At 36.9% G+C, this 24,722-nt stretch overlaps 1 protein-coding gene and 1 pseudogene across 5 annotated transcripts in view; both read right to left on the bottom strand.

Moving 5' to 3' along the window:
• The window catches only part of TENM1 (teneurin transmembrane protein 1), a 730,204-nt gene that overhangs the window by 221,923 nt on the left and 483,559 nt on the right, over nucleotides 1-24,722 (bottom strand). For 3 of the 5 annotated variants that reach the window (XM_090265126.1, XM_090265127.1, XM_090265128.1), the window contains exons 12-14: nucleotides 4,800-4,985; nucleotides 3,222-3,245; nucleotides 453-599 (exon numbers count right to left, since the gene is read on the bottom strand). In XM_090265126.1, coding sequence (XP_090121252.1) covers nucleotides 453-599; nucleotides 3,222-3,245; nucleotides 4,800-4,985 — 357 coding nt within the window. The remainder of the gene's footprint in view (nucleotides 1-452; nucleotides 600-3,221; nucleotides 3,246-4,799; nucleotides 4,986-24,722) is intronic. The other 2 variants (XM_090265130.1, XM_090265129.1) reach the window with 1 other exon arrangement.
• LOC149990800 (small ribosomal subunit protein uS15m pseudogene) lies at nucleotides 21,249-23,428 on the bottom strand (annotated as a pseudogene).

The following is a 24,722-nucleotide window of genomic DNA, read 5'->3' as shown; positions in this document are numbered from 1 at the left end:
ATAGTACTATCTGACATTTTGGACACAGGTACACTGACTTAATTTGTTATATAGTAAATGCCATAGGTATGGAAAGAAGCGTGGCTGTAGTAGTTATGAAAACAGGCTCTGAAGTCATATATTCCTGAATAGGAACCTTGGTTCTGTTGCTTTCTAGTTGTGTGACCTTTCCAAGCATTAGTTTCCCCATCTATAAATAGGGAAAATAGTGCCTCTACCTCATAGTGTTGGTATGGGAATTAAATTTGATATAATGAATGCAAAGAGTTTGGAGTATTACCTGAACACAGTATATTTTCAATAAATCGAGATTTAAATAATAGTATGACTTTATATAACTCAATATTGTTTATACTAAGGATTCCTAATTTTCACTAATGGCCAGACTGGTCATCACTGTGCTAGAGTCGGGGTCATTCCTGTCTTATATGGACATTTTATAAATGACTCACCTCCATCGTTGTCCAAGTTATCTCCACAAAGCATTTCCATGACAACATTGCAGCCTGTCCCACTCCAACCCACCTGACACACACAGTGCCAACCATTTTGATCCAGAGTACATCGCCCATTGCCAAAGCAGAGCCCTGGGCAGCCATCTGAAATGACAGTAGAGAGTAACAATCACAGAGACATTAGAATGGGATTGACAAACACTGCTGTATCTCCCTATGGGGAAGTGTTTAATCACCTGGGCTCCATTCAGATGAGGTGTTGAATAAATGGAAGAGGAGCTTGCTGTCTTACCCAAACTTCCCAGGGAACTTGTTATCCCTTACTCTGCTGTGCTTTTCCTTGGAGAGCCAATTAGGCATTATTAATGCTAACTCCAATTCTCAAACTCTGGTCTAGATACGAGGAAAACTGTGATGGGGACAAAAAAATGTTTGTTTCTTTTTGAAAAATGTATTTCCTTATCTCAATCAAAATCGGATGGATGATATTGTATATAGCCATGGCCAATAAGTTGGGAAAAGGCAGCAGTTTCTATGAAGAAAAACATCCCCTAACTAGTTCTAGTCTGTGTGGATTTTTTCCTTGGGATATATGACTTTAGAATTTGGTATGTAATATACAGTTCAGACCTTACCATTAAGCATTTGCCCATATGGTGCCATAAAAATTGCTGCAGTTGCTTTACATCTATTCAGTTTTTCTCTGCAAGACTGATATTAATCTTAGGGATAAAGATTGATTTTTCTTACTTACCTGGTATCTCTCTCAGAAGCTAGCATAATATTATGCTTGAAGTTAAGTGTTCAACAAATGATTATGGAATTAATGCATGCCAAATTTAGACTTTCAGAATTCTAAAGAATAACTGGATACATTTAGTCAAGAGAAAATTGTTATACTCACTTAAATGACTTATACCCATTGATAAACCACACACACTGGCAATGGAATCTATGTAGACTTTACATTTATCGGGAATGCCCTACTCTTTCTATCAGAGTTCAGAGTTAGGCTATTCCAAAAGGCAACTGTGCATGTACCAGTGCTCAGTGGGCAGATGAACAGAGACAGTAATAAAAGCATAGAGCTTCTGGAAATTTTCCCCAGTAACAATACAGGACCAGATCTAGATTTTACTGGAGATAGTCCAATCAACATTCTTTTCATTTTCTGTCTTTGTAAGAAAATTCCACAAGTATGAAGGGCAAAAGAAAGTTTTGTTGTTTTAAATCTGTAGATGCAAGACAGTGTTCCTTTCAAATGGTTTTCCAAGCAACTATCAACAGACCAGAGGAAGAAAAAAACTTAAAAATGACATGACAGATGGGTGTTAGAAAATATGGAAAGATTATGTATATAGTTGCTCCTTGGTATCTGTAGGGAATTGGTTCCAGGATCCTCGGGGGTACTAAAATTCGAGGATGCTCAAGTCCCGTATATAAAATGGCACTATATTTGCATATGACCTATGCACATCCTCTATGTACTTTAAATCATCTCTAGGTTACTTATAATACCTAATGTCAATGTTGTGTAAATGTTGTTATACTGTATTGTTTAGGAATCGACTTTCTGGCATTTTTGTTTCCTAATACAGGGTGAGGCAAACATAGGTCTACAGTTGTGAGTACACAAAACAGAGTTTTTTCTTGTATTATTATTTATTAATTGTTGTATTATTTTCCATATGAACAACTGTAAACATACTTTTTCCCCACCCTGTATTTTCGGTTGGTGGTTGGTTGAATCTGTGGGTGTGAAACTCACAGATATGGAGGACCTAATAGTGTGTGTGCATGCACGCGTCTGTGTGTACACATAGTCACGCACTGCTTAATAACAGGGATACATTCTGAGAAATGTGTCACTAGGCAATGTTGTTGTGAGAACATCATTGAGTATACTTACATAAACCTAGATGGTAGAGCCTACTACTGTAATTGCATGTGTTACACTTTTATATAGCTTGCAGTGAAGGTTTGTTTAAGTGAATAACATATGTGCTATGACATTATGACAGCTATGATGTCACTAGGTGATAGAAATGTTTTGGTTCCATTAAAATCTTATGGGACCACTGTTGTATAAGTGGTCTGTCATTGATTGAAACATCATAATGTGGCACATGACTGTGTATATATATATAATTCCTCAAGAAGTGGTATAGGATGAACATATATAGGTTTAAGAAAGGAATTGATTTATTTCCATTTATCTAGTTCCATTCTCAGGGATATACAAAGGATAGGAGAATTCAGGAATACTTTGCAATGCATTCAAGCTTCTGAGGCTTAGGTAAGAAAGGCACCAGGATATCTGGAAAAATCCTTACTGTCTTTAGCAAAGGCAGATCCCTGTAGGGATGAATGATGGAGTATTTATAGAGGGATAATCCTTCTAACCTTGTAAGGACACTGTACATGGACTTAGAGCTATATTGTTATGTTAAAGAAAAATTCAACTGTCTGCCTAAATATACTTAATAATTACTTGTATGTGTTACACACACACAGAACTCAAAGACAAGGAAAACTTGTTCTTAAAGCTGCTTATCCATCCATTACACACTATGGCAAAAAAGAGTCTTGGGTGTTGTTAAAACAGATTACTTTTTAGGCTGACTTTTATAGTATGAACTTGACAATATTACATTTAGAAGTGCCAAAAGTGAAAGGGAAAAAAGAAAACACCAACCCTTCCTTTCCCACATGCACATTTCCATTTAAAATATTTTTCTGTTATAAAACAAGTGAGAAAAATCTTACCTCGGACAGCATCTAAGTAGTGAGCTAAAAAGGGGGGGAAAAGAGTTATTAAATGAGTTTCTGGGAGACCAAAGCTATACAACATGTACTAATGGTTTACCATCTGTTGCCTGGAAGGAGAACAACAAACTGTGAACTGCTAAATGCCTGCAGCTCAAAGGTTAGTACACTGACCTGTATAGTTTGGGAATCATATTTTCTGTTGGAAAGATGTTAATGTCTTTTTCTGCAAGAAACTCTATTAGGCTTCCTAAAAAATGTCATATTTCATTAAAAGTATAAGGACTGCATTTTTACATTTCAGTAATAACTTTTGTGAAAGATCACTAGCTAGAACTTCTTATTAGCACTATCTTTAGAAGGAAGTTACGGAGTAACCACCTTTAGTTAACATCACAATATTTAAATCCTCATATATGAAGGCAATAAACTTACTGTAGTGGCATGAATGTAATTACTTAAGCTGTATCTGAATCTAACCCCTCACCAGCTTTTTAATGAATCTGAAATATTTTCCACAGTCATAGAACAAGACTTACTGTACCTTTAGCAGAGTAGTAAGTAATGCATTTTATTAAGATTATGTTATATATATTATTTTTATTATACATTACTTTGGAAGGCTCCAACTATTATAACAAAATACTTTCACCTAAAAATGGAAGCTGTAGTACAGTCTAGTGGGGGCAAAAAGCCCACAAACAATGAATTTGGTATCCAGACCCCCGTGTGTGCCTTTGCTGTGCGTAATTTTCTGTGTGCTCATGAAACGCCATTGGAAGATTCTGTGATCCACTTTCCTTAGCTGTCTATGCAGGAAAACTTTGTCTCAGATACATGTATGTGCTAAGGTCTTTGATAGTTTTATCCAGAAAAAGAAAGCGTTGTAAAACTGAAACCATTATTAGTAGTGTTTTTTGTAGTGTGAAGACCATGTGAGAGATTATTGCAAGACTTTCTCACACCACAGGCCACTCTCACAGGCAGCATGCTGAAAATAAGTGAAATTGGTGACACAGGATAAAAACAGAGGATGGATGCCTCAGTACAAAGTCCTTATGCTATCTGATCAACAATCGAACACAGATAGTCTATTGATGGTAGGTCAGGAGCATCTTCCTCATAAATATTAACAATAGCGTCTGATGTTATTAGATGGCCCCTGTTAAAGAAGTCTTATTTAATAAAGTTGCCTCTAAATGCTTTCAATGGAAACAACCTATACATTTCAAAAGAAAAATTGGGCAGTGGATGTTACATTCACAACAAAAGCACTCCTCTTATTAACTAATGACACTGTATTCCAAGGTATCATCTTTCATCTGAGAAACTCAAAAGTACTTGAAAGCAGAAAATAAAAGGTATACTGAGCTAACTAGAAAGGAAATGGCACAAGAAATAAGACATTATCAATGAAAGAGGGAACCTCCTATTTAGTAAAACTTTCAAACTATGGCTAACCCCCCTCCTTCTTCTCTCCTTCAACATCAATTCTATGACAATCCTGGTGACTGATCCACTAGACTGCTTTTCTCCAATTAATCCAATTTACATTGTTCAAAATATGGTGGCACTTACCAATTGTGCAGTGGTCGCCCTCCCATCCAGGGCTACACTCACATTTTCCATCTTTGCATTGGCCATGCTCAGCACAGAGAGAATGACAGGAGCGTTCTTCACATGTTGGTCCTACCCAGCCTTCTTCGCATTGACAAATTCCCCTTGAGCAAACTCCATGGTTACCACACTCCATGGTACAGAGCTCTGTGGGAATTCAAAAAAGATATACTTACATATTTTATTAAAACTAGAATCTACTATGTCCAAAGATATTAGCGTTACCAAAATGTCACAAAGACCTCTAGCACTTGAGTGAATGGATAAGGAATTTCACAAAAAAGATAATTAAGTCTCTAAGTATAAAATAAACTCTAAGTCAAATTGATTTTGAGAAGTTCCTAAAGTGATAATGGCATTCAACGCTTAGAAATGAAGTTAATGCCAAAAAAGTCAAGTGGGTTTCACTAAAAATTATTTAAGATTGTAAATAATGTTGGGGGGCAAAACACATACAATAAAACAGTGCTCTAACTTCACTCAGGAAGAGAGGTTCTACAATTGAAAAGATAACTTTCCAATTAATGTTATCATATACAAAAGGTAAAGCTGCCAATGATGATAATCGACTGTCTTCCCTGATCCTACTAACAATATTTGCATTTAAAATGACTCCTAGTTGGTTACAATACAGAGTTATTATCTCAAAAATGTCACCCAGGACTTCTGGCCAAGATGTAGGCCTAGAGAGATGCACTGCATCTCCCTCCACAACTAAAGAAAAATACAAGTACCTCAAAACTAGAGACAACCAGAAGTTACAGAAAATCGAGCTGCATGGAAGTCCAACAAACAAAGATATTAAGAAGAAATACTCATCCAGACAGGTAGGAGAGGCGGAGGTGGGGCAGAGAGTAAGCAGTGTGGTGGCAGCAGCAGCAGCAACAGCAGCAGTGGCAGGCCAGCAGAAAGCGCAGTCATATATTTTAAAAAGAAGGGAGGGACACCTGGGGAGCACTCCCAGCACCGACCAGACCGCACAGCTCACAGTCCCAGCACCGGGGACAATAAAGCCTCATTGCTTCTGACTGTACAACCCAGTAGGAGTTGGGGCAGAGGAAGAAACTGCCCATCTCTCGGCAGAGTCCACTTGTTTAAAGGGCCCCCATCGTCCTAGAACATCCACAGACCCACCCACTCTGGAAGGACAGCCAGGGCAACAGCTAGAGAAGCACCAGTCCCATACAGAAGTGGGAGATGTGCCTGGAAAAGGGGTGAGTGCTGAGCAAACGGCATTGTTCAATCTTGGACCACTCTCTCACATACAGCGTCACAACGTGGTGAAACAGGTTGCCCGTTACTGATGAATACCTAAGGCTCCACCCATTACAACATAACAGGTGCAACAGCTCTACCTAAGACACAGAGGCAAACAAACACAGGAGCCTGTCAAGATGAGGAGACAGAGAAGTATGGCCCAAAAGAGGGAACGGATCTAGGTTCCAGTGGGAGAACTAAGCGAGGAGGTGATAGCCAACCTAACAGACAAAGACATAGCCAACCTAACAGATGCAGAGTTCAAAACACTGGTGATAAAGATGTTAACAGGCTTGACATGTATGCTTAAGTATGGCAAACAAATAAGGGAAGAAGTGAAGGCTATGCTCAATGAAATAAAGGATAATCCACACAAAACTAATGGTGAAGGGAAGAAAACTGTGGTTCAAATCAAGGATTTGGAAATAAGGAAGATAAAAACAGTCAACCAGTGCAGAATGAGGGAACAAGACCTGAAAAAAATGAGGAGAGGCTTAGGCACCTCTGGGACAACTTTAAACGTGCCAACATCTGAATCATATGGGTGCCAGAAGGATAAGAGGAAGAGCAAGAAATTGAAAGCTTATGTGAGAAAATAATGAAGGAAAACTCCCAAAATTTGGCAAAGGAAATAGACATACAAGTCCAGGAAGCACAGAGAGTCCCAAACAAGCTAGACCCAAAGAAGAGCATGCCAAGACACATCATGATTAAAATGCCAAAGGTTCAAGATAAAGAGAGAATCTTAAAAGCAGCAAGAGAAAAGCAGAGAGTTACCTACAAAAGGGGTGCCTAGAAGTCTATCAGCTGATTTCTCAAAAGAAACTTTGTAGGCAAGAAGAGACTGGCAAGAAGTTTTCAATGTGATGGAAAGCAAGGACCCACAACCAGAATTACTCTATCCAGCAAAGCTATCATTTAGAATGGCAGGGCAGATGAAGTGCTTCCCAGACAAGATAAAGCTAAAGGAGTTAATCATCACCAAGCCATTATTATATGAAATGTCAAAAGGACTTACTTAAGAAAAAGAAATTCAAAATTATGAACATTAAAATGACAACAAACTCACAACTATCAACAATTGAATCTAAAAAATAAAAACAAAATCCAACTAAGGAAACCAGAATAGGAACAGAATCATAGGTATGGGGATCATTTGGAGAGTTAACAGCTGGGAAGGGGAAGGGGGAGATATGAGGAAATGGTGCAGGGATTAAGAAGCATGACTGGTTGGTACAAAATAGACAGGGGGAAGTTAAGAATAATATAGGAAAGGGTGAAGCCAAAGAACTGATATGCACGATCCATGGACATGAACTAAGGGGGGGTGGCATTGCTGGATGGAAGTGGGGTACTGGGCAGAGGGGAGCAAAGAGGAAAGAAAATTGGGACTACTGTAACAGCATAATCAATAAAATATACTTTAAAAAATGTCATCCAATATTTAGTTTATATCATCAAGGTACATACTGGCTCTCTTGAGATTCTTTCCTTTGTTCCTTTGACTTTTTGTTGAGAAATGTTGATTATTAATAAAATTATGACAGTAGAGAAGCCAAAATAAAAGTTTTGGCAAGCCTTTTAGTTGATTGAATACCTTTGCTGGAGGAGGAGAAGGGAGATAAAACCCTATAGAAAAAATGCAATATGTTTAGGATATAATTGGCCATATATTCTTAAGAGAAATAGAGGGCATTTTGGAAGCCAAGTTGTCTGTCTTTCATAGTCTTAAATTCTGAAACTGGTTTTAAGTATTAAGAGGTATTGACATGTGGTGATATCACAGTATTACCCTATCTTACAGTAACAAAGCTTTTTTATTTGTAACAATGGTTTCTACTCTATAGATAGCAGAGTTATTTTTCAGTAGAAGAGAATTTTCCTCTGATAAAAGCCATGGTTATGGATTTTATTACTATCTAGATGCATCTATTCACTAATTCATTCACAAGTATTGTTTGAGGGTGAAGTTCTCATAGGAAGAATAGTGGATCTGAAATAAGGATTCCTCTGCATAAAAGCTGTGTACCCTTAGGCAAATTACTAACATGTTCTTGTTCTCTTATTCCCTGCTTATGTAACTACACAATGATAGTAATAATATTCACACTTAATAGGACAATTGGGCATATCTGAAGTGTATTTGGAGGTAGAAATGACTGGATTACCTCCTCATGATTGGATATGGGGAATGAAGGAAAAGGAAAAATAAAAGTTTGGGCTTAAACAAGTGGGGGGTTAATGTTGCCACTAAGAATAAAGGTGGAAGCCCTGGCTGCTGTGGCACAGTGGATTGAGCACTGGCCTGTGAACCAATGTGTTGCTGGTTCAATTCCTAGTCAGGGTACATGCCTGGGTTGCAGGCTAGGTCCCTGGTTGGGGACGTGCGAGAGGCAACTAAACATTGATGTTTCTCTCCCTCTCTTTCTCCCTTCCTTCCCTTGTCTCTAAAAATAAATAAATAAAATATTTAAAAATAAATAAAATATAAAAGAAAAGAATAAAGGTGGAAGAGCAAATGGATAAACTTTGAGAAAACATATTAATAACCAAATGAAGATGTCAATTCAGAAGTAGGCTATATGAATTTGAGAGGCTAGAGTTGGAAATATGAAATTGGCAATCATTAGCATATAGGTGATATTAAAAGTGTGATACTGGATGATATCCTAAAGAACAAAGAACAGAAGAGCCTCAAAAATGAGCCCTGAGATAGCCCATGATTTAAAGATAAAGTAGAAAAAAAAGGAACCATTAAAGGAGACTGGGAGGGAGCAGGCAGTGAGTGATATGAGAAAATCCAGGAGATTGTGGTGTAACTAAAGCCAAAAGGGGGCACTTTTACAAGAATGGAGTAGTTATCTGTGTAATACTGATAACCACACGGGCAGAGAAGTACCCACTGGATTTATCAAGATGAAAACTGTGGGTACCTTTAGGAAGAGCCGTATTGATGACACGGTAGTTGTAAAGCAAGATTGGAATGGGTACATGGAAAGAGTGACTGGAAACCTGTGTGTGCGATCACCAAGTTTTAAGAAAAGTCCAGGTCCCAGAAAATACAAAAAAGGATGGGTGGGCCTAATAAAGGGTAGCTCAAGTAGGTTAATCTTGAAATAGCACCTACTCTCTATATCTTGATTCTGAATCATTGCTTGATAATCTGGATTTATAATTTTAATTCTTGTAGTGAACCTGAGAATTTACTTATGCTCCCTTAATGGCTTCCCCCAAGATGCTAAAAGCTGAACTAAAAGCTCCTTTCTAAGATAGGGAGTTAAATTGGTCACAGCCAAGCAGGCCAGAGCTAAATGAAACAATTTGAGAAAACATTTTGCATTATTGCTTTATACAACTATTAATTTTAGGACTAGAGGAGTGTATCATTCTGGTGATTTCCTAAAAAATAATAGGACTAGATTAACAGTAGCAGCAAAATGGCAGACTAGACTATCCTTAATCCATTTCAATATAAACCCTGATAAATATTGAATATAATGTGATAATTTAAAAAAACAGTATTCTTAGATCACAACACAGAAATTCTCAAGTGTCAGAAGCAAAAAGGTTGCTAATAGCCAAAACAGTAATCATATAAATTAACCCTATGACAGTGTTGATGTGTAATAAACCAGGGGCTGGGGTATTTATGTCCACAAAGAGAAGAGATGAGGTCTTTGGACCATTTAAGATGGGGAGTTGTACTGAAACTCCTGCAGAAAACAAAAACCCTTGAAAGACTGAAATATTAGTGAATTGGAGACTAATAAACTATCTACTATCCCAGAAAGATAGCAAGGAAGCAGTGACTAAAATAATAATAATAATAATGATAATAATAATAATAAACAACTTGGGTGTTAGAAAACAACATTGAAATAAAATATTGCCTAATAATATGTGTGATGAAGTGCCTTGAGTAAAATATTTCTAAAGCCTGAATTATTCAGGAATAAGGGAAGAGATACTTTTTCAAGTATGCATATAAAAATTTCAAGGTAGAATTCTGTTTCTAGTGATTGTGACCTAAGAAAATTTTACCATTCTCTTCTGATGACTATATCTAGACAAAAAAGTATCTAAAAATCTGTTATATATTACTAGAGCTCACAAAAGAGTAAAGAATTATTGGGCCAGATTCCAGGAGACAAAGAAAACCCAAAGAGGTGAGCCTGACATTATGGATGCTTTTCCTCTCGAAGTGTCCATCAGTTCTGGTGGAGGCAGCTGCAAGACTCAGACTTGGTAAAGCTTTTGTCAGTCCCATGGATACAGAAAAAAAATTGACTAGATAATGGCTGAGATATTTTCAGCATTAAAGAAAACATCAAGCCAAATATATGAAAAAAAATTAAAAGAACAAAAAAGAGAAAAGGCAAATTTACAATCATAGCGACCTTAATGTCATCTCCTTTTCATTCACTGATAGAATAAGCAGACAAATCAGAAAATATATGGATTTTGAGGAACATAATTAATAAATTTGATCTAATTGACACATAAACAGCACTGTAATAAGTAACCACAAAATATACATAATTTTTAAGTGCACATGGAACATTTACAAACATGGACCATATGTGGGTTATAAAGCAAGTCTCAATGTATTTCAAAATATTGAAATTATTTATAGCATGTTTTTTGCCCACTATGGAATTAAACTTCAGATCAATGACAAAAGATAACTATAAAATCCACATAAATTTGGAAATTAAGAAATACAGTTCTGAGTAAACTATAGAACAAAGAAGAAATAGTCATGAAAATTAGAAGAGATTTTAAATGAATGCGAATGAAGGTGCCACATATCAAAATTTGTGCCAATAACTCAATCCATGTGTATAGGAAAATTATAAGGTAGAAAAAAATCAGTTGAAAAACAATGACCCAACCATTTGTCCTAAGAAATTATAAGAGCATAATAAACTCAAAGAGGATAAAAAGAAGAAAAGAATAATTATGAGACCTAATATTAATTTAATAGGAACAAACTTACAATAGAAAGCAATAGTTGATAATTTACATAGACCAATAAAATTGATAAACCCCTGATGGGGACTGATCAAGAAGAAGATACATGACCTCAGTAACCAATGTCAAGAATAAAACAGATGACATCGCTGTACATCCTACAGACATAAAACAATATAAGAGGATATTACAAAAAATTTTTGTCAATACATTTGAAAACTCCAATGAAATGGACAAACTCCTAGAACAACTTACAATAATAAACACAAGAAAAAGTGGAAACTGAATAGTTTCTAAAAAACCCTACTGCACAATGAAAAATATTCCCATAAAGACAATCAGTCTCAGATGACTTACTTGTAAATATACCAAGCATTTAAAGAAGAAAAACTGCCAGCCTTGAACAAACTTTTCCAAAGAATAGAAAAAGAGAAAACACTTCACAATATGCTTTATGAGGCCAGCAGAACCTTGACATAAAATTCTGACAAGGATATTATTTTTAAAAGAGGCCAATCTCACTCATGAACATTGATGCAAAAATCCCAAGCAAAATATAAGAAATCTAGCATTATATGACATAAAATAATATATTGACCAATTTGTGTTAATTTTAGGACATCAAAGTTGTTTTAACATTCGAAAATCAATCAATATAATATCACACATATGGAATAAAAGAGAAAAAGCATATGATCATCTCAACAGATAAATAATAAGTTTTTGATAAGATACTAAACATCTACTCATGATAAAAATGTATAGCATACTAAGATGAGAAGGTACTTTAATCTGATAAACATTACCTACAAAAGACCAACAGTAAACATCATTATTATTAGATATGTTGAACTTTTTTTGTTATTGACACTGAGAAAAGATGACTATAATTTTCATTTATTTATTTTTCAATCCTCACCTGAGGACATTTTTTTCATTGCTTCTAGAGATAAAGGAAGTGGAAAGAGAGAGAGAGACCGATGTGAGGAATGCCAATCAGTTTCCTTCTCTCACATGTCCAGACTGCGGATCAAACCTGCAACCTTGTTATGTACCCTAACCTGGAGTCAAACTTGCAACCCCTCAGGCTATAGGATGATGCTCTAACCAACTGAGCCACACTGACCAGGGTTAATTGTAATTTCTATACAGCACAATTCTACAGGTCCTAACCAGTGCAATAATATAAGGAAAAGAGAAATGTACAAAAATTAACAAGGAATGAATAAATACCATCATTATTCAGATAGTATGATTGAACATGTGCAAACAACAAAAATAAGCCATAGAGACAGATTATTAGAATATGTGAATTTAACAAGATCTCTAGATACTAAGCAAATACATTTAAAAAGTTATGGCTCCTGTTTGAGATGATGGAGTAGTTAAATGTGGTACATGCATCCTCCCATGACCATATCTAAATTACAACTAAACTACAGTACAGCCATCATTCAGAACCACCTGTTGTCTTGTTGAACAGAAGTCCAATAACTAAGGATATATAGAAGATGCCACATCAAGACTGGTAGGAGGGGTGGAGATGAGGATGAGGGGCAGGTCCCACATCCTCCTGTGGTGGTTAAAAATCAGGAGGGGTAGCTCAGCTGAGAGGTGCCCCATGAAAAGCAAGGGGTCCCAGCCCCATATTAGGCTCCCCAGCCCAGGGTTCCAGTGCCAAGAAGAGAAGTCCCCATAACTTTTTACTGTGGAAACCAGCAGGATCTGTATAGCTGAGTGAGTCAGAGGGCTTTGGAAGTCACAGGTGTTCTTCTTAAGGGGCCAAGCAAGGGCTCCTGCACTGGAGCAAAAAACAGCTCAAAAGGTGCCAGGGACATACAGGGAGGGAATGAATTGTCTGGCTTTGGGGCAAGTGCTGGAGGGGCAGCTTTCTCCCAAACAGAAGTGCTGGCAGAAGCCATTGTTCCTTTGTTGAGCCCCTTCCCTGCAGGCACAGGCAGGTGCTATATCTGTCTCCATCAAGCTGGCTAACATTTTTGCCCCACCCTGGTGATACCCTGAAACCTCCACCCCACTCCAACCAACTTGTGGACGCACTGAAGCTGCTTCCAGTGGCTTTTTAATAAAACAGCTTGTCTTGGCTCATACTTTGGACTTTCCTAAAATCTCTCAAAGGTTCACAAACCCCAAACAAGCAGCATCTGGCCTCAGCAAGCTCCATACCTCTCGCTAAGTGTCCCCAGGCCTGGCACTAGCAGTAGCTGGTCTGAGTTCACAGCCTGGCCTCTTCTGATCACCTCCAAACCCAGCACAAGTAGCAGCCATCTGTAGATCATTTTGCAGCTCATGCCGGTTGGCCCTGGGCAGGGCACAGGATGTGGCAGACCTTGGTCTGCACTTCCCAAGAGGCCCGAGAGCAAATGCACCTGGTGGACAGTTCGAGATCATGCCAGAGCACAACTCAACTATTTCTATGAGTGACACAGTCAAGGGCTTGACTCGTCATGCACCATAGCCTTGATGAAGTGAGTCCTGCTTCACAGGGTTGACCCCTGCACAGCAGCTCCTGTGCTATACTTGCTGCTGGTCCTTACAACTGATTGGCCTGGGTAAATGCCTCCCACTGACATGCCAACAGCAATCAAGACTCAATTACAACAGGAGGGTACACACAGTTCACACAGGGGCTTCATCTGGAGTGCTCAACTCAGGTGACCAGTGAGACCACACCCTGGGCCCTACAGGGCACCTTCTACATAAGGATATTCTAACAGACCAGAAGATGTACCTGATGCATAGACGCAAACACAGGAAGGCTGCCAGAATGAGGAGACAAAGAAACATGTCCCAAATAAAAGAACAAACAAAACTCTGGAACAAGAACTAAACTAAATAGACACAAGAATCTACCAGATACAGAGGTTAAAACACTAGTTATGACTTCTGGTCAAGAAGGAGGTGTAAGTAAACACACTTCACTTCTTCACACTACTACAGCAAAAATTACAACTAGACTACAAAACAAGTATCACCCAGTTTCGTCAGAAAATCGAGCTGCATGGAAACCCAAAAACCAAGGCTTTAAAGAAGCCACATTCCTCCATACGGGTAGAAGGGGCAGAGACACAGACATGCATGGAGAGGCGGAGAGGTGGAATGAGTGGTACCACACCCATGAGTGGTGGATAAAAATCAGAAGGGATACCTCGGGAGTAAGGGATCCCAGCCCCACACCACAACACCCAGCCAAGGATTCCAGCACTAGGAAGACAAGTTCCCATAACTTCTGGCTGTAAAAACTCGTGGGGGTTGGGGTGGTGGAAGAAACTGCAGGATTCTCAGGAGACTCCTCTTAAAGGGCCTGCAGTGAACTTAGGACTTTCAAAGACCCACCCACTCTGGGATTCAGCACCAGGGCAACAGATGAAAGGGCACTAGTGGCATACAGGGAGAAATTGAAGAGATGGGCAAGAGGGTGAGTGCCAGGAGACAGCTTCCTTCCAGTCAGAACTCCAGAGGCAAGGCAACAGTATTGTCCCTTCTCTGAGCCTTCCCCAACACAAAGCCACAGAGTGGTACAAGGGCTGCAAGCCCTGGTGATTACCTAAGGCTCCATCCCATACAACTTACCGGTGCACTTTTCTATAATAGGCCATGCTACTGAGACAGGGAGTCAAAGCAGCTATACTTAATATACAGAAACAAACACAGGGAGGTTGCCAAAATAAGGAGGCAAAGAAACATGACCCAAATGAAAGAATAGATCAAAACTCCAGAAAAAGAGCTAAACCAAATGGAGATAAGCAACCTATGAGATGCAGAGTTCCAAAGAGTGGTTATTAGGATGCCCAAGGAACTCACTGGGTACTTCAACAGCATGAAAAAGACCCAGGCAGAAATGAAGGTTATACTAAGTGAAATAAAGAAAAATCTACAGGGAACCAGCAGTAGAAGGGATGAAGTTGATAATCAAATCAATAATTTGGAACATAAGGAAGAAAAAAAGAATTTGATCAGAACAGCAAGAAGAAAAAATAATTTTTTAAAAAAGAGGATAGCCTAAGGAGTCTCTGAGACATCTCCCAACATACAAACATTTGAATCATAAGGGTGCCAGAAGAAGAGGAAGAGCAAGAAATTGGAAATCTATCTGAAAAATAATGAAAGAAAACTTCCCTGATTTGGTGAAGGAAATAGACATGCAAGTCCGGGGCACACATAGAGTCCCAAACAAGTTAGATGCAAAGAGGCCCACTCTAAGACACATTATAATTATAATTAAAGGTAAAGAGAAAATCTAAAAAGAAGCAAGAGAAAAGAAGTTAGTTACCTACAGGGAAATTCCCATAAGACTGTTAGATGATTTCTCAAAAGAAACTGCAAGCTAGAAGGGATTGTCAAGAAGTACTCAAAGTCATGAAAAGCCGAGACCTACAGCCAAGATTGCTCTACACAGAAAAACTATCATTTAGAATCACAGGGTAGAAGAAGGGCTTCCCAGACAAGAAAAAACTAAAGGATTTCATCACTAAACCATTATTATATGAAATGGTATAGGGACTTATTTAAGAAAAATAAGATCAAAACTATGAACAATAAAATGGCAATAAATACATATCTATCAACAATTGAATCTAAAAACAAAACTAAGCGAACAAGAAGAACAGAAACAGAATCATGGATATGGACATATGGATAGCATTTTGATGGTTGCCAGATGGGAGGGGGTGTGGGAGAATGGGTGAAGAGGTGAGGGGATTAAGAAGTACAAATTGGTAGTTACAGAATAGCATGGGGATATAAAGTACAGTATAGGAAATGGAGTAGCCAAAGGACTTATATGCATGACCCATGGACATGAACAATGGTGAGGGGATTGTCTGAGAGAATGGGTGATGCTGGGTGGAGGGGGACAAAAGGGGAGAAAGCAGGACAACTTTAATAGCATAATCAATAAAATATAAATTAAGAAAAAGAAAGAATATACCACTTATAATGGTATCACAGTGTCACATATCTAGTAATAAATTCAACACAATATTTGCAAGACCTACACTAAAAACTGAAAAGTTACTAGAGAAGTTAGAGAAGACTTTGATAAATGAAAAGCTATACAAAATTCATGAATTTAAAAATTCAAAACTAAATATGCCAATTTTCCTCAAATTGTTCTTTAGATCAATGCACTCTCAATCAACATCTCTGCAGTTGTGTGTGTGCATTTGTACTTGCATGTAAATATTGATCAGTAAAGAAAGAAACAGAATAAGGTGAGAAGATGTACTCTGGCTAATAGCAAGATCTATTATAAAGCTATGTTAATTTAGACACTATGTATTGGCACAGTGGTAAATAGACCAAAAAGGATAAATAGACTCCTAAAACATATAAGGATAGTTGATGTATGGTAAAGGTATCACTGCAGGCAAGTGGGAAATGACTGCTGTTTTAAATTAAATGGTTATGGGAAACCAAATATCCATTAGAAAAAGTTTCATCTCCATCTCACCCCATATACAAAATGAACTTTAGATAAAATATAGTAAACATAAACCTACAAAACCTCTAAAACACAACACAAGGAAACTATTTCATGATCTTAGGAATAGAAAAACATTTAAGCCATACATGAAAATGTCAACAATAAAGGCAACAATTAATTGAACTACATCAAAATTAAGGACTTCTTATCAAAAGATAAAGACAAAAACATGCTACAAGTGGTAGAATATATTCAGAGCACATATTACTGAAAAAGAGCTTGTATCCACAATGCACAAAGAAGTTCTTAAAATCAATAATAAAAAGACACATGTCCCAACAGAAAAATAGACAAGAGATCAGAAGTGGTACTTTAAAAGCAGGTTATCCAAATGTATAAAAGCATATGAAAACATGGTCAACATCATTACTTATGAAGAAGATACAAAATTAAATAATGATGAAATACCACTAGCCACCCAGAAGAATGGTTAAAATCTAAGAGATTGAGAGTAATAAGAGCTGATGACCATGTGAAGTAATATAAAATCTCATACACTGTGGGTTAATTATTTAAATTGAAACAGCCACTTAGGAAAACTTTTTGACATTACCTGCTGAAGTTTGAAATATATATACTCTCTGGCTCAGTGAGTCCATTTCTCAGTATTTGCTCAACAGAAGTACAAGCAAGCAGATGTTCATGGAAAGCTATGTGTAAAATTGTTCATAGCAGAATTATACATACTAGGCAAAAACATGGAAACACTTCAAATATCCACCAACAACAGAATAGATAATTAATTGTGGTAATCTTGAAAAGAAATAGTATACCACAATGTAAATTGATGATCTACAGCAACATGCCATAATATGGATGAACTCCCCACTCCTAAAATAATGTTGAGTGAAAGAAATCAGGTACAAAATTATACATATGGTAAGACTCCATTATTAAAATGTTCAGAAAGCTGATATTAGAAGTCAGGATAATTACCTTGGGTAGGAAGGATAGAGGAAGTAATTATTAGGGAGGGACACAAAGGAGGATTCTGTGGTTTAGTAGTCTATATTTTGACTTCAGTAGTGGTTACCAGGTGTTTCATACTTGGATAATTCACTGAGCTGTACACTTATGACTTTTGTGCTTTTCTGTATGTGTTATATTTTAATAGGATGTTAAAAAATTGAACATAATGACCAAAAGAACAGAAACAGAATATATAACTTCCTAATCAGAAGAGAAGAAAGAAGAATGACTATCAACTCAGTAACTCAAAGAAAAAGAAGAAAGGGGGGGAAAGTCAAAGAAAATATCGTAACTAGAAGACTCAAAAGAGGATTATAAAATATAAATCTGAATATGTCAATAATCCCAGTGAATACAAACAAATTGAACTTGCAATTTAACATAGAGAGACTCTGGAACTGGGTGAAAAAGAAAATCTAGTTACATTCTTTATGTTACTTAGAGATGTGTTGAAACATACTGCTACAGAAAAGTTAGTAATGAAAGGAAAAGAGCATTCTAGAACAGTACTAACCAACAGAAACATGGTGTAGCTATAACATTATCAGACAAAATAGTTTTCAAGGCATGAAGCATTATTGTGGATAAGGAGAGTCACTACATAATGATAAAAGGAATAATTCACGAGGAAGATGTAACAATTCACACTTTGTAAGAAAATATAGCTTCAATATATATACATATAGCAAAAACTGACAGACTGATAATAAGATTGATTGAAAATTTCACAGTTATAAGATTAAAAACTAGCAAGGATGTAGAAAATTTGAATTGTACAATTAACAGCTTTAATATAATGAATATATAAAGAACCCCAAAGCTATGATTATACAATATATATTTTTTTATTTAAATTTTTTCAATTACAGTTTCCATTTAATATCATTTTGTATTAGTTTCAGGTGTACGTACAATACATATTATATTAAAACACACAGAATACCCACAAAAATGACAAATATTAGATCACAAGGCAAGGCCCAACAAGTGGCAAAGATTCTACATCACAAAGATCATTCTGTTTCCGCAAAATGCACTAAAATCAGAAATCAATAAACAAAAGGCAAATGAAAAAATGCAGCACAGTGTTCTCAAGAATAATTCATGTACTACATAAAAATTATACTGGAAATTAGGAACTGAATAACAATGAAAATACTATTTATAAAAACCTGTGGGATGCAGCTTAGACAGTAACACAAAAGAAATTTACAGCCTTAAGTACATTTAGTAGAAAAGAAGAAAAATTGAAATTAATGAACAAAGGGCTGAGTGGAAAAGGTGAAGGGATTAAGCAAAGAAAAAACATTCACAGACAGACAACAGCATGGTGATTATCAGAGGGAAAGGATGGGTGGAAGAAGGTAGGAGGGTAATGGGGGGATAAACTATATAATTTTATTAACCAATATCACCCCAATAAATTTAAAAAATTAAAATAAAATAATAAAATATAAAAATAAAATAAAAAGAAAATTAATGAGCCAAGTCAAGGAGTTAGAAAAGGGCTGCATATAATTAGAAGGAAGGAAACAATAAAGTTAAGAGTATTAGTTAATGAAATCAGAAACAAAGAAACAATAGTGAAGATCAATAAAGCGAAGCTTTGTGTCTTTGACATAAATAATAAAATAGAGAAACCTCTGATAAGGCAGAACAAGAAAAAAAGAAAGGAAATGATATAAATAAACAAAAAGATGAAAATATAAAAATAAATAAGAGAGTTCTGTGAACAACTGTATGCCAGTAAGTTTGAAACTTTAGAAAAAGTAGACATTTTTCAAGAAAAAAAATGGACGAGAAGATATAGAAACTCTGAACACACATTAAAGACAACGAAAATGGCCTAGATAATTTTACAGGTGTATTTTGCCAAATTTCTAAGAAACTGATAATCTATGTTAAGATAAACGATAGTTTATGAAAAGAGAGAAGTCTTTCTGAATCATTTTATAGGACTACTATAATCTCCAAAATGGGGTAAGTAGCAATATAATATATTTTACAAGCATATACTTATTTGTAAAAGTCTAACAATATGTACAAGAATGATTAAATATGGGGATAGTTGTTTCCGCTACAGAGAGGGAGAAGAATGGGACCACAGGAACTTCATTTGTGTTTGCTAATTTTTGAAGCTAGTTGTGGGTTTACAGTTGTTCATTATATGCCTGGAATATTTAATAATAGTTTACGAGAGAAAAGAAATGAAAGGATCAGTATGAAACAACTGTTTTTAGGGACAGCTCTATTAAACAAATAAGTGAAGATATGATTTAACAGAACTCTTGCATTCCTCAATTCAAAGCCCTCCCCAGATACAAGCCACAACCACTAATCTGCTATACAGTTTCAGCACCACAAGTATCCAGGTGGGAAGCAATATCCTCATGAGCAACAGAATCTGCGAAGAAATAAATTACTATGACGGGAGAAGCAGATGTTACACAATAAGCATTCCTGCAATTGTATCCAGTTCCAAATGGAGTTTTTGGGCTGATTCTAAGATGGGCGTTGTGGGGAGAACTAACAGAAAACAGATGCCGGCAACTGTATAATTCATAAACATGATAGAAAGGATATTTGCTCTAATATAACTGTGTCATGAATAGCTCTATTCTATGTGTAATATTTTCTATCTGGTTGAAAATACATTAATGTTAAAGGCTACAAAATATGACAAAAGAATTCTAAAATACAAATATTTCTTCTGTGCAAATGTATTGGGAAAGAACATGAAAAATATAGGCAGACACTTTAAAGTTCTATTGAGATATTTCATTTTTAATAAGTTCCTTTATGCATATCAACAATGAACAACACTTGTAAAAAGTGAAGTAGGGTACATCTGAACACTTCTTTGTTGCATGCTGACAAAGAACAATTTGATATTTGATTAAACAGTAAATCCTTCAGAGCCCCCCTGAGAACCATTTCTCTGAGATATACCTTTTAGACAAAAGTTCCCAGTAAATTCTGTTATTCTTGGCACTTTGGATATTTCCAACATTACACAATGACAATAATGGGCACCCCAAAGTCTTAAATCTGGATATCACTTAGGTTCTAAAATATACATTTATGTAAACTTTTTAATAATGCAATATGACATTCTAAACAAGGAAAGGACATCTTTTATGTAAAAATTCATTTAAAAATTGAGAAATTATTGCATGTCCATTGCCCAGCACCTAGTACAATCAGTTAAAAATCAAAGGAAACCAGGCTGCGAGCATAAGAAAAACCAAGAGTTGGGAATGAATGAACCTGAATAGAGACTGTCTGTTTGTAGATTATAAAGGTTATAATTCAAGTCTTTTAACTTTACAAAATGTATTGGTTTTTATTGATTTTCCTTGATTGTCCCTGGTCCAGCACTAGATTTTTCTGGCCTTGTTTCCAGGCTGCTGTTGCAGCTTTTTTTTTTTTTTTTTAATCTTCATCTGAGGGTATGTTTATTGAATTGAGAGAGAGAGACAGAGAGAGAGAGACAGAGAGAGAGAGAGAGAGAGAGAGAGAGAGAGAGAGAGAGAGAGAGAGACAGAGAGAGAGAGAGAGAGAGAGAGAGAGAGACAGACAGACAGACAGACAGACAGAGAGAAGAGAGAGAGACTCGTTGTTTGCCTTCCCTTATATGATCCAACTGGGGATTGAACCTGTAATCTGTAACCTTTTGATGTATGAGTCAATGCAGCAACTAACTGAACAATTTAGCCAGGGTTGCTGTTGCAGCATTTAAGCCCTTTTTGCTTCTTCAGCTTTTGAGCCCTCTGGAAAATCCAAATACACAGGGCCTTCCTAGTCAGCCAGCAGCAGTGGACTTTTCTGTAGCACAGAGGGGGAAAGGTGTACTCAATCCCCAGTTCCTTGCACGTCTTCTCAAAGACATTATAGTTGGTCTCATGAAGGTTTTTTGAGCATCTTTTTCCTCTGGTAAATGCTCATCAGCATCTAGTGCTTGTGGGCTTAGTCTTTTCAACGTTTCTGCACGTGTTCTTCATAACTGCAGCTTCTGACTGTCAAGGCAACAATTTGAGCCTCCAGGAAGCTGGGGTCCTCAGGATTTGCCACAATCTTTTCCACCAACTGCTCTTATTTGATTTTTAGCTTTTTCTGGTTGGTCATTTCCAAAGACAAGAGTCTTCTCATAACATCATCAACCATCTCAATTCCAGGGATGTTCTGGAAATCTTGGAGCAGTGTGGAAGGAAGCGGGGGTCATCCTCTTGGCTGGGTAGGACAGGTTTCTGGATGGCATATCTGCAGGCAGCCAAGAGGATGAGACCTCGATGAAGTGAGGGAAAGGCGCCGGTGGTCAGATGGAAGAGGGGCACACCCTCCACCTGGAATCCCAAGGACTGGGGCCTGGGTCTAAGTGGAACTCAGTGCCCTCCCTTCACACCACCCTCAGCACGGTGACTTCTGTCATACAATTTTTGTTGGGGAAACTATGAGAATTGTTTTCTTTGTTTTGTAGAATTAATGTGGGAAATGAGAGTAAGGAAAAAAAGGACAATAAGTTGATTTGGAAATACAGGCAGTGCCACCTTCCCAGTGCTGCTTAAGGGTTGGAGAAGAGTTTACAGTATATACCAGACTTCACTAAAATCAAACAATAAGTCAACTAAGAATAATAAATAGTATTTAGAACAAAAGCCTGTTTACTCAGTATTTTTTTTCAAATATTTGAATCATTTTGATTTTACTACTTTCAGCTCCTTCTACTCTTCAGTCGTAGGCACTGTACTTCAGAGTGGGGGTATTATACATAACGGCTAACTTTCTAGGACACATGCTCACACATATAGGCATGCGTATGCATGTGCACACACACTGTTTTCTCTATTTCTCTGAAAAGCAATTGGAAAAATATTAGTTAATGATGTTTATTTCCTTTATAGAATTAACTTCAATACTATCCAATCTTTACAAGCATCTTGCTATAAGAAAGATTAGGTTTCATTATGGCTATATGTCGTATTTGCTGTGTTTGAGGTGCAATAGTGTATGTCTTATTTTAACATAGAAGACCTCTGACATAAGCATAACCCTTGTTCCCTCAGTCCTGGCATTACAATGGGCTTCAATATATGTTAGTAATCTTAGCAAGATCTTATATTTGAACAACAATCTGGTTGAAAAGATTACAAAATGTTAGCTACCTCTTTTTTATTCTTTTAAATATTTTATTGTTTTTTTATTACAGTTGTTCCACCACTCTGCCCACCCCTTCTCCCACAGTCCATTCCCACCCTGTTACCCCATTGTCCATGTCCATGGGTCATTTATACTAGTTCCTTGACTAAACCCTTCCCCTTATTTCTGCCCTTCTCCCCTTCCCCCCTCCCCTCTGCTCATTGTTAGTCTGCTCCTTGTTTCCATACCTCTGGTTCTATTTTGCTCATTTGTTTGTGTTGTTCGTTAGTTTCCCACATTAAGTGAGATCATATGGTATTTGCCTTTCCCCTCCTGGTTATCTCGCTAAGCACAATTCTCTCTAGTTCCATCCATGTTGTCACAAATGGCAGGAGTTCCTTCTTTCTTTCTGCTGCGTAGTATTCCATTGCATAAATTGTACTACAGTTTTTTGATCCACTCATCTACAGATGGGCACTTAGGCTGTTTCCAGCACTTAGCTATTGTAAACAGGGCTGCTATGAACATAGGGGTGCATAGGTTCTTGTGAATTGGTGTTTCAGGATTCTTTGGGTATAATCCCAGCAGTGGAATCACTGGATCAAAAGGCAGCTCCATTTTTAGTTTTTTGAGGAAATTCCATACTGTTTTCTATAGTGGCTGTACCAGTCTTAGCTACCTCTTTTTGTACACGTGGCAACACGTAAGCACCAGTTACAACAGCAGCAACAACAACAACAACAACATGCTCCATCCTGCAAAGATGTTGAGATGAATCTCAAATTATTGATGGGTAACAGGAAAAATATGAAGTTATCTAGTATTGGAAGTTCAAGAGTTGCACTGACTTTCACCTTAATGTTTCATGGATTATGCTTATCACATGGCCTTGGATTTCCTTTATAAAATGATGAACCATCCTTCAGTAAATCTGAACAAACTTGACAAGACAGAAAATATCATGCCTGGTTTACAACCTTTGAATTTGATGAAGTACTCAGATGGTTATTTTCAATATCTTGAATATTTCTTTTGGAATAAATCCTGTTTCTCTTTTGGCCAAATAAAATATTCTCCCATAACTCTATAGAGGTCATATTTTGCTTAGCCCAGTGATCAGAAGCTAGAAAATTGAGGCTGATTTCAACCTCTACTCATTTATGGCTATGAAACTCAAGACTCTGTCTCAAGTCTTTGGTTATCAACCCAACACACTCACCTATCTAACAGTATCCCCACTTGCCAAGGGATGTTGAAATCTAGTTACTTGTCTCACAAATGCTTTTCACTTGACCCAATAGGTACCAGATGGTAAGGGTAAAACCATCATCAGTAATGAGAAAATATTAACTTCGTAAACTCCTGACCTTTCATTAGTGGTAGGCCATGTGCTCAGAATTTATTGTTAGCTGTGGGAAAGTTTGTATTTGTCTATCCACAGCTTTTTACTTTGACTTCCTTATCATCATTGCTACCCATTTAGTCTGTGACCACAGAGAAGGGCAAGCCTAACTGGCTCATCAGGGTATCAAACACATGTCCTTGACCTCAATTAAACAGTGGTCTCACTTATAAAACTATATACAACTACTACTGGAACAATTATCACTACATTCTGATTCAGAGAGGCTACTTAAGAGGTACTTATTGTTAAGTTAGGAAGCTGTTCTTATATATAAAGTTTAGTATTCTTTTTCGTATGATTTGTCATAATGTTGAAATTGCACCAAGAACTTTCTCTCTTTTCTGTGACAGATATTAGACTTGTTTTCTTCTTCTTGAAAAAAAATTGATATTATGTCTCTTCTCCCCAAAATGAATTCCATTAATCCCCATGATGCATATCTAAAACTCCTACACAGTGTTTTTCTAAGGCAATATGTCTCCCAATTTGGTACATAAAGGTCTGTGTTCCCTGAAGCTCTACAAATGGTGGACTAAGAGATCTTCAAAGATACATTCAACTCCCAACACACATCTGATAACATACTTCAGTGGTAAAGCCAAAGCTGTTTGTTGGAGGGACACTTCAAGCAGACTAAAAAATT

Source organism: Furipterus horrens, unplaced genomic scaffold (assembly GCF_987537825.1).
Source record: "Furipterus horrens unplaced genomic scaffold, mFurHor1.1.pri manual_scaffold_17, whole genome shotgun sequence".
Lineage (NCBI taxonomy): Eukaryota > Metazoa > Chordata > Mammalia > Chiroptera > Furipteridae > Furipterus > Furipterus horrens.
The sequence above is the reverse complement of the archived record's forward strand: the minus strand, read 5'-3'. Positions and strand labels throughout refer to the sequence as shown.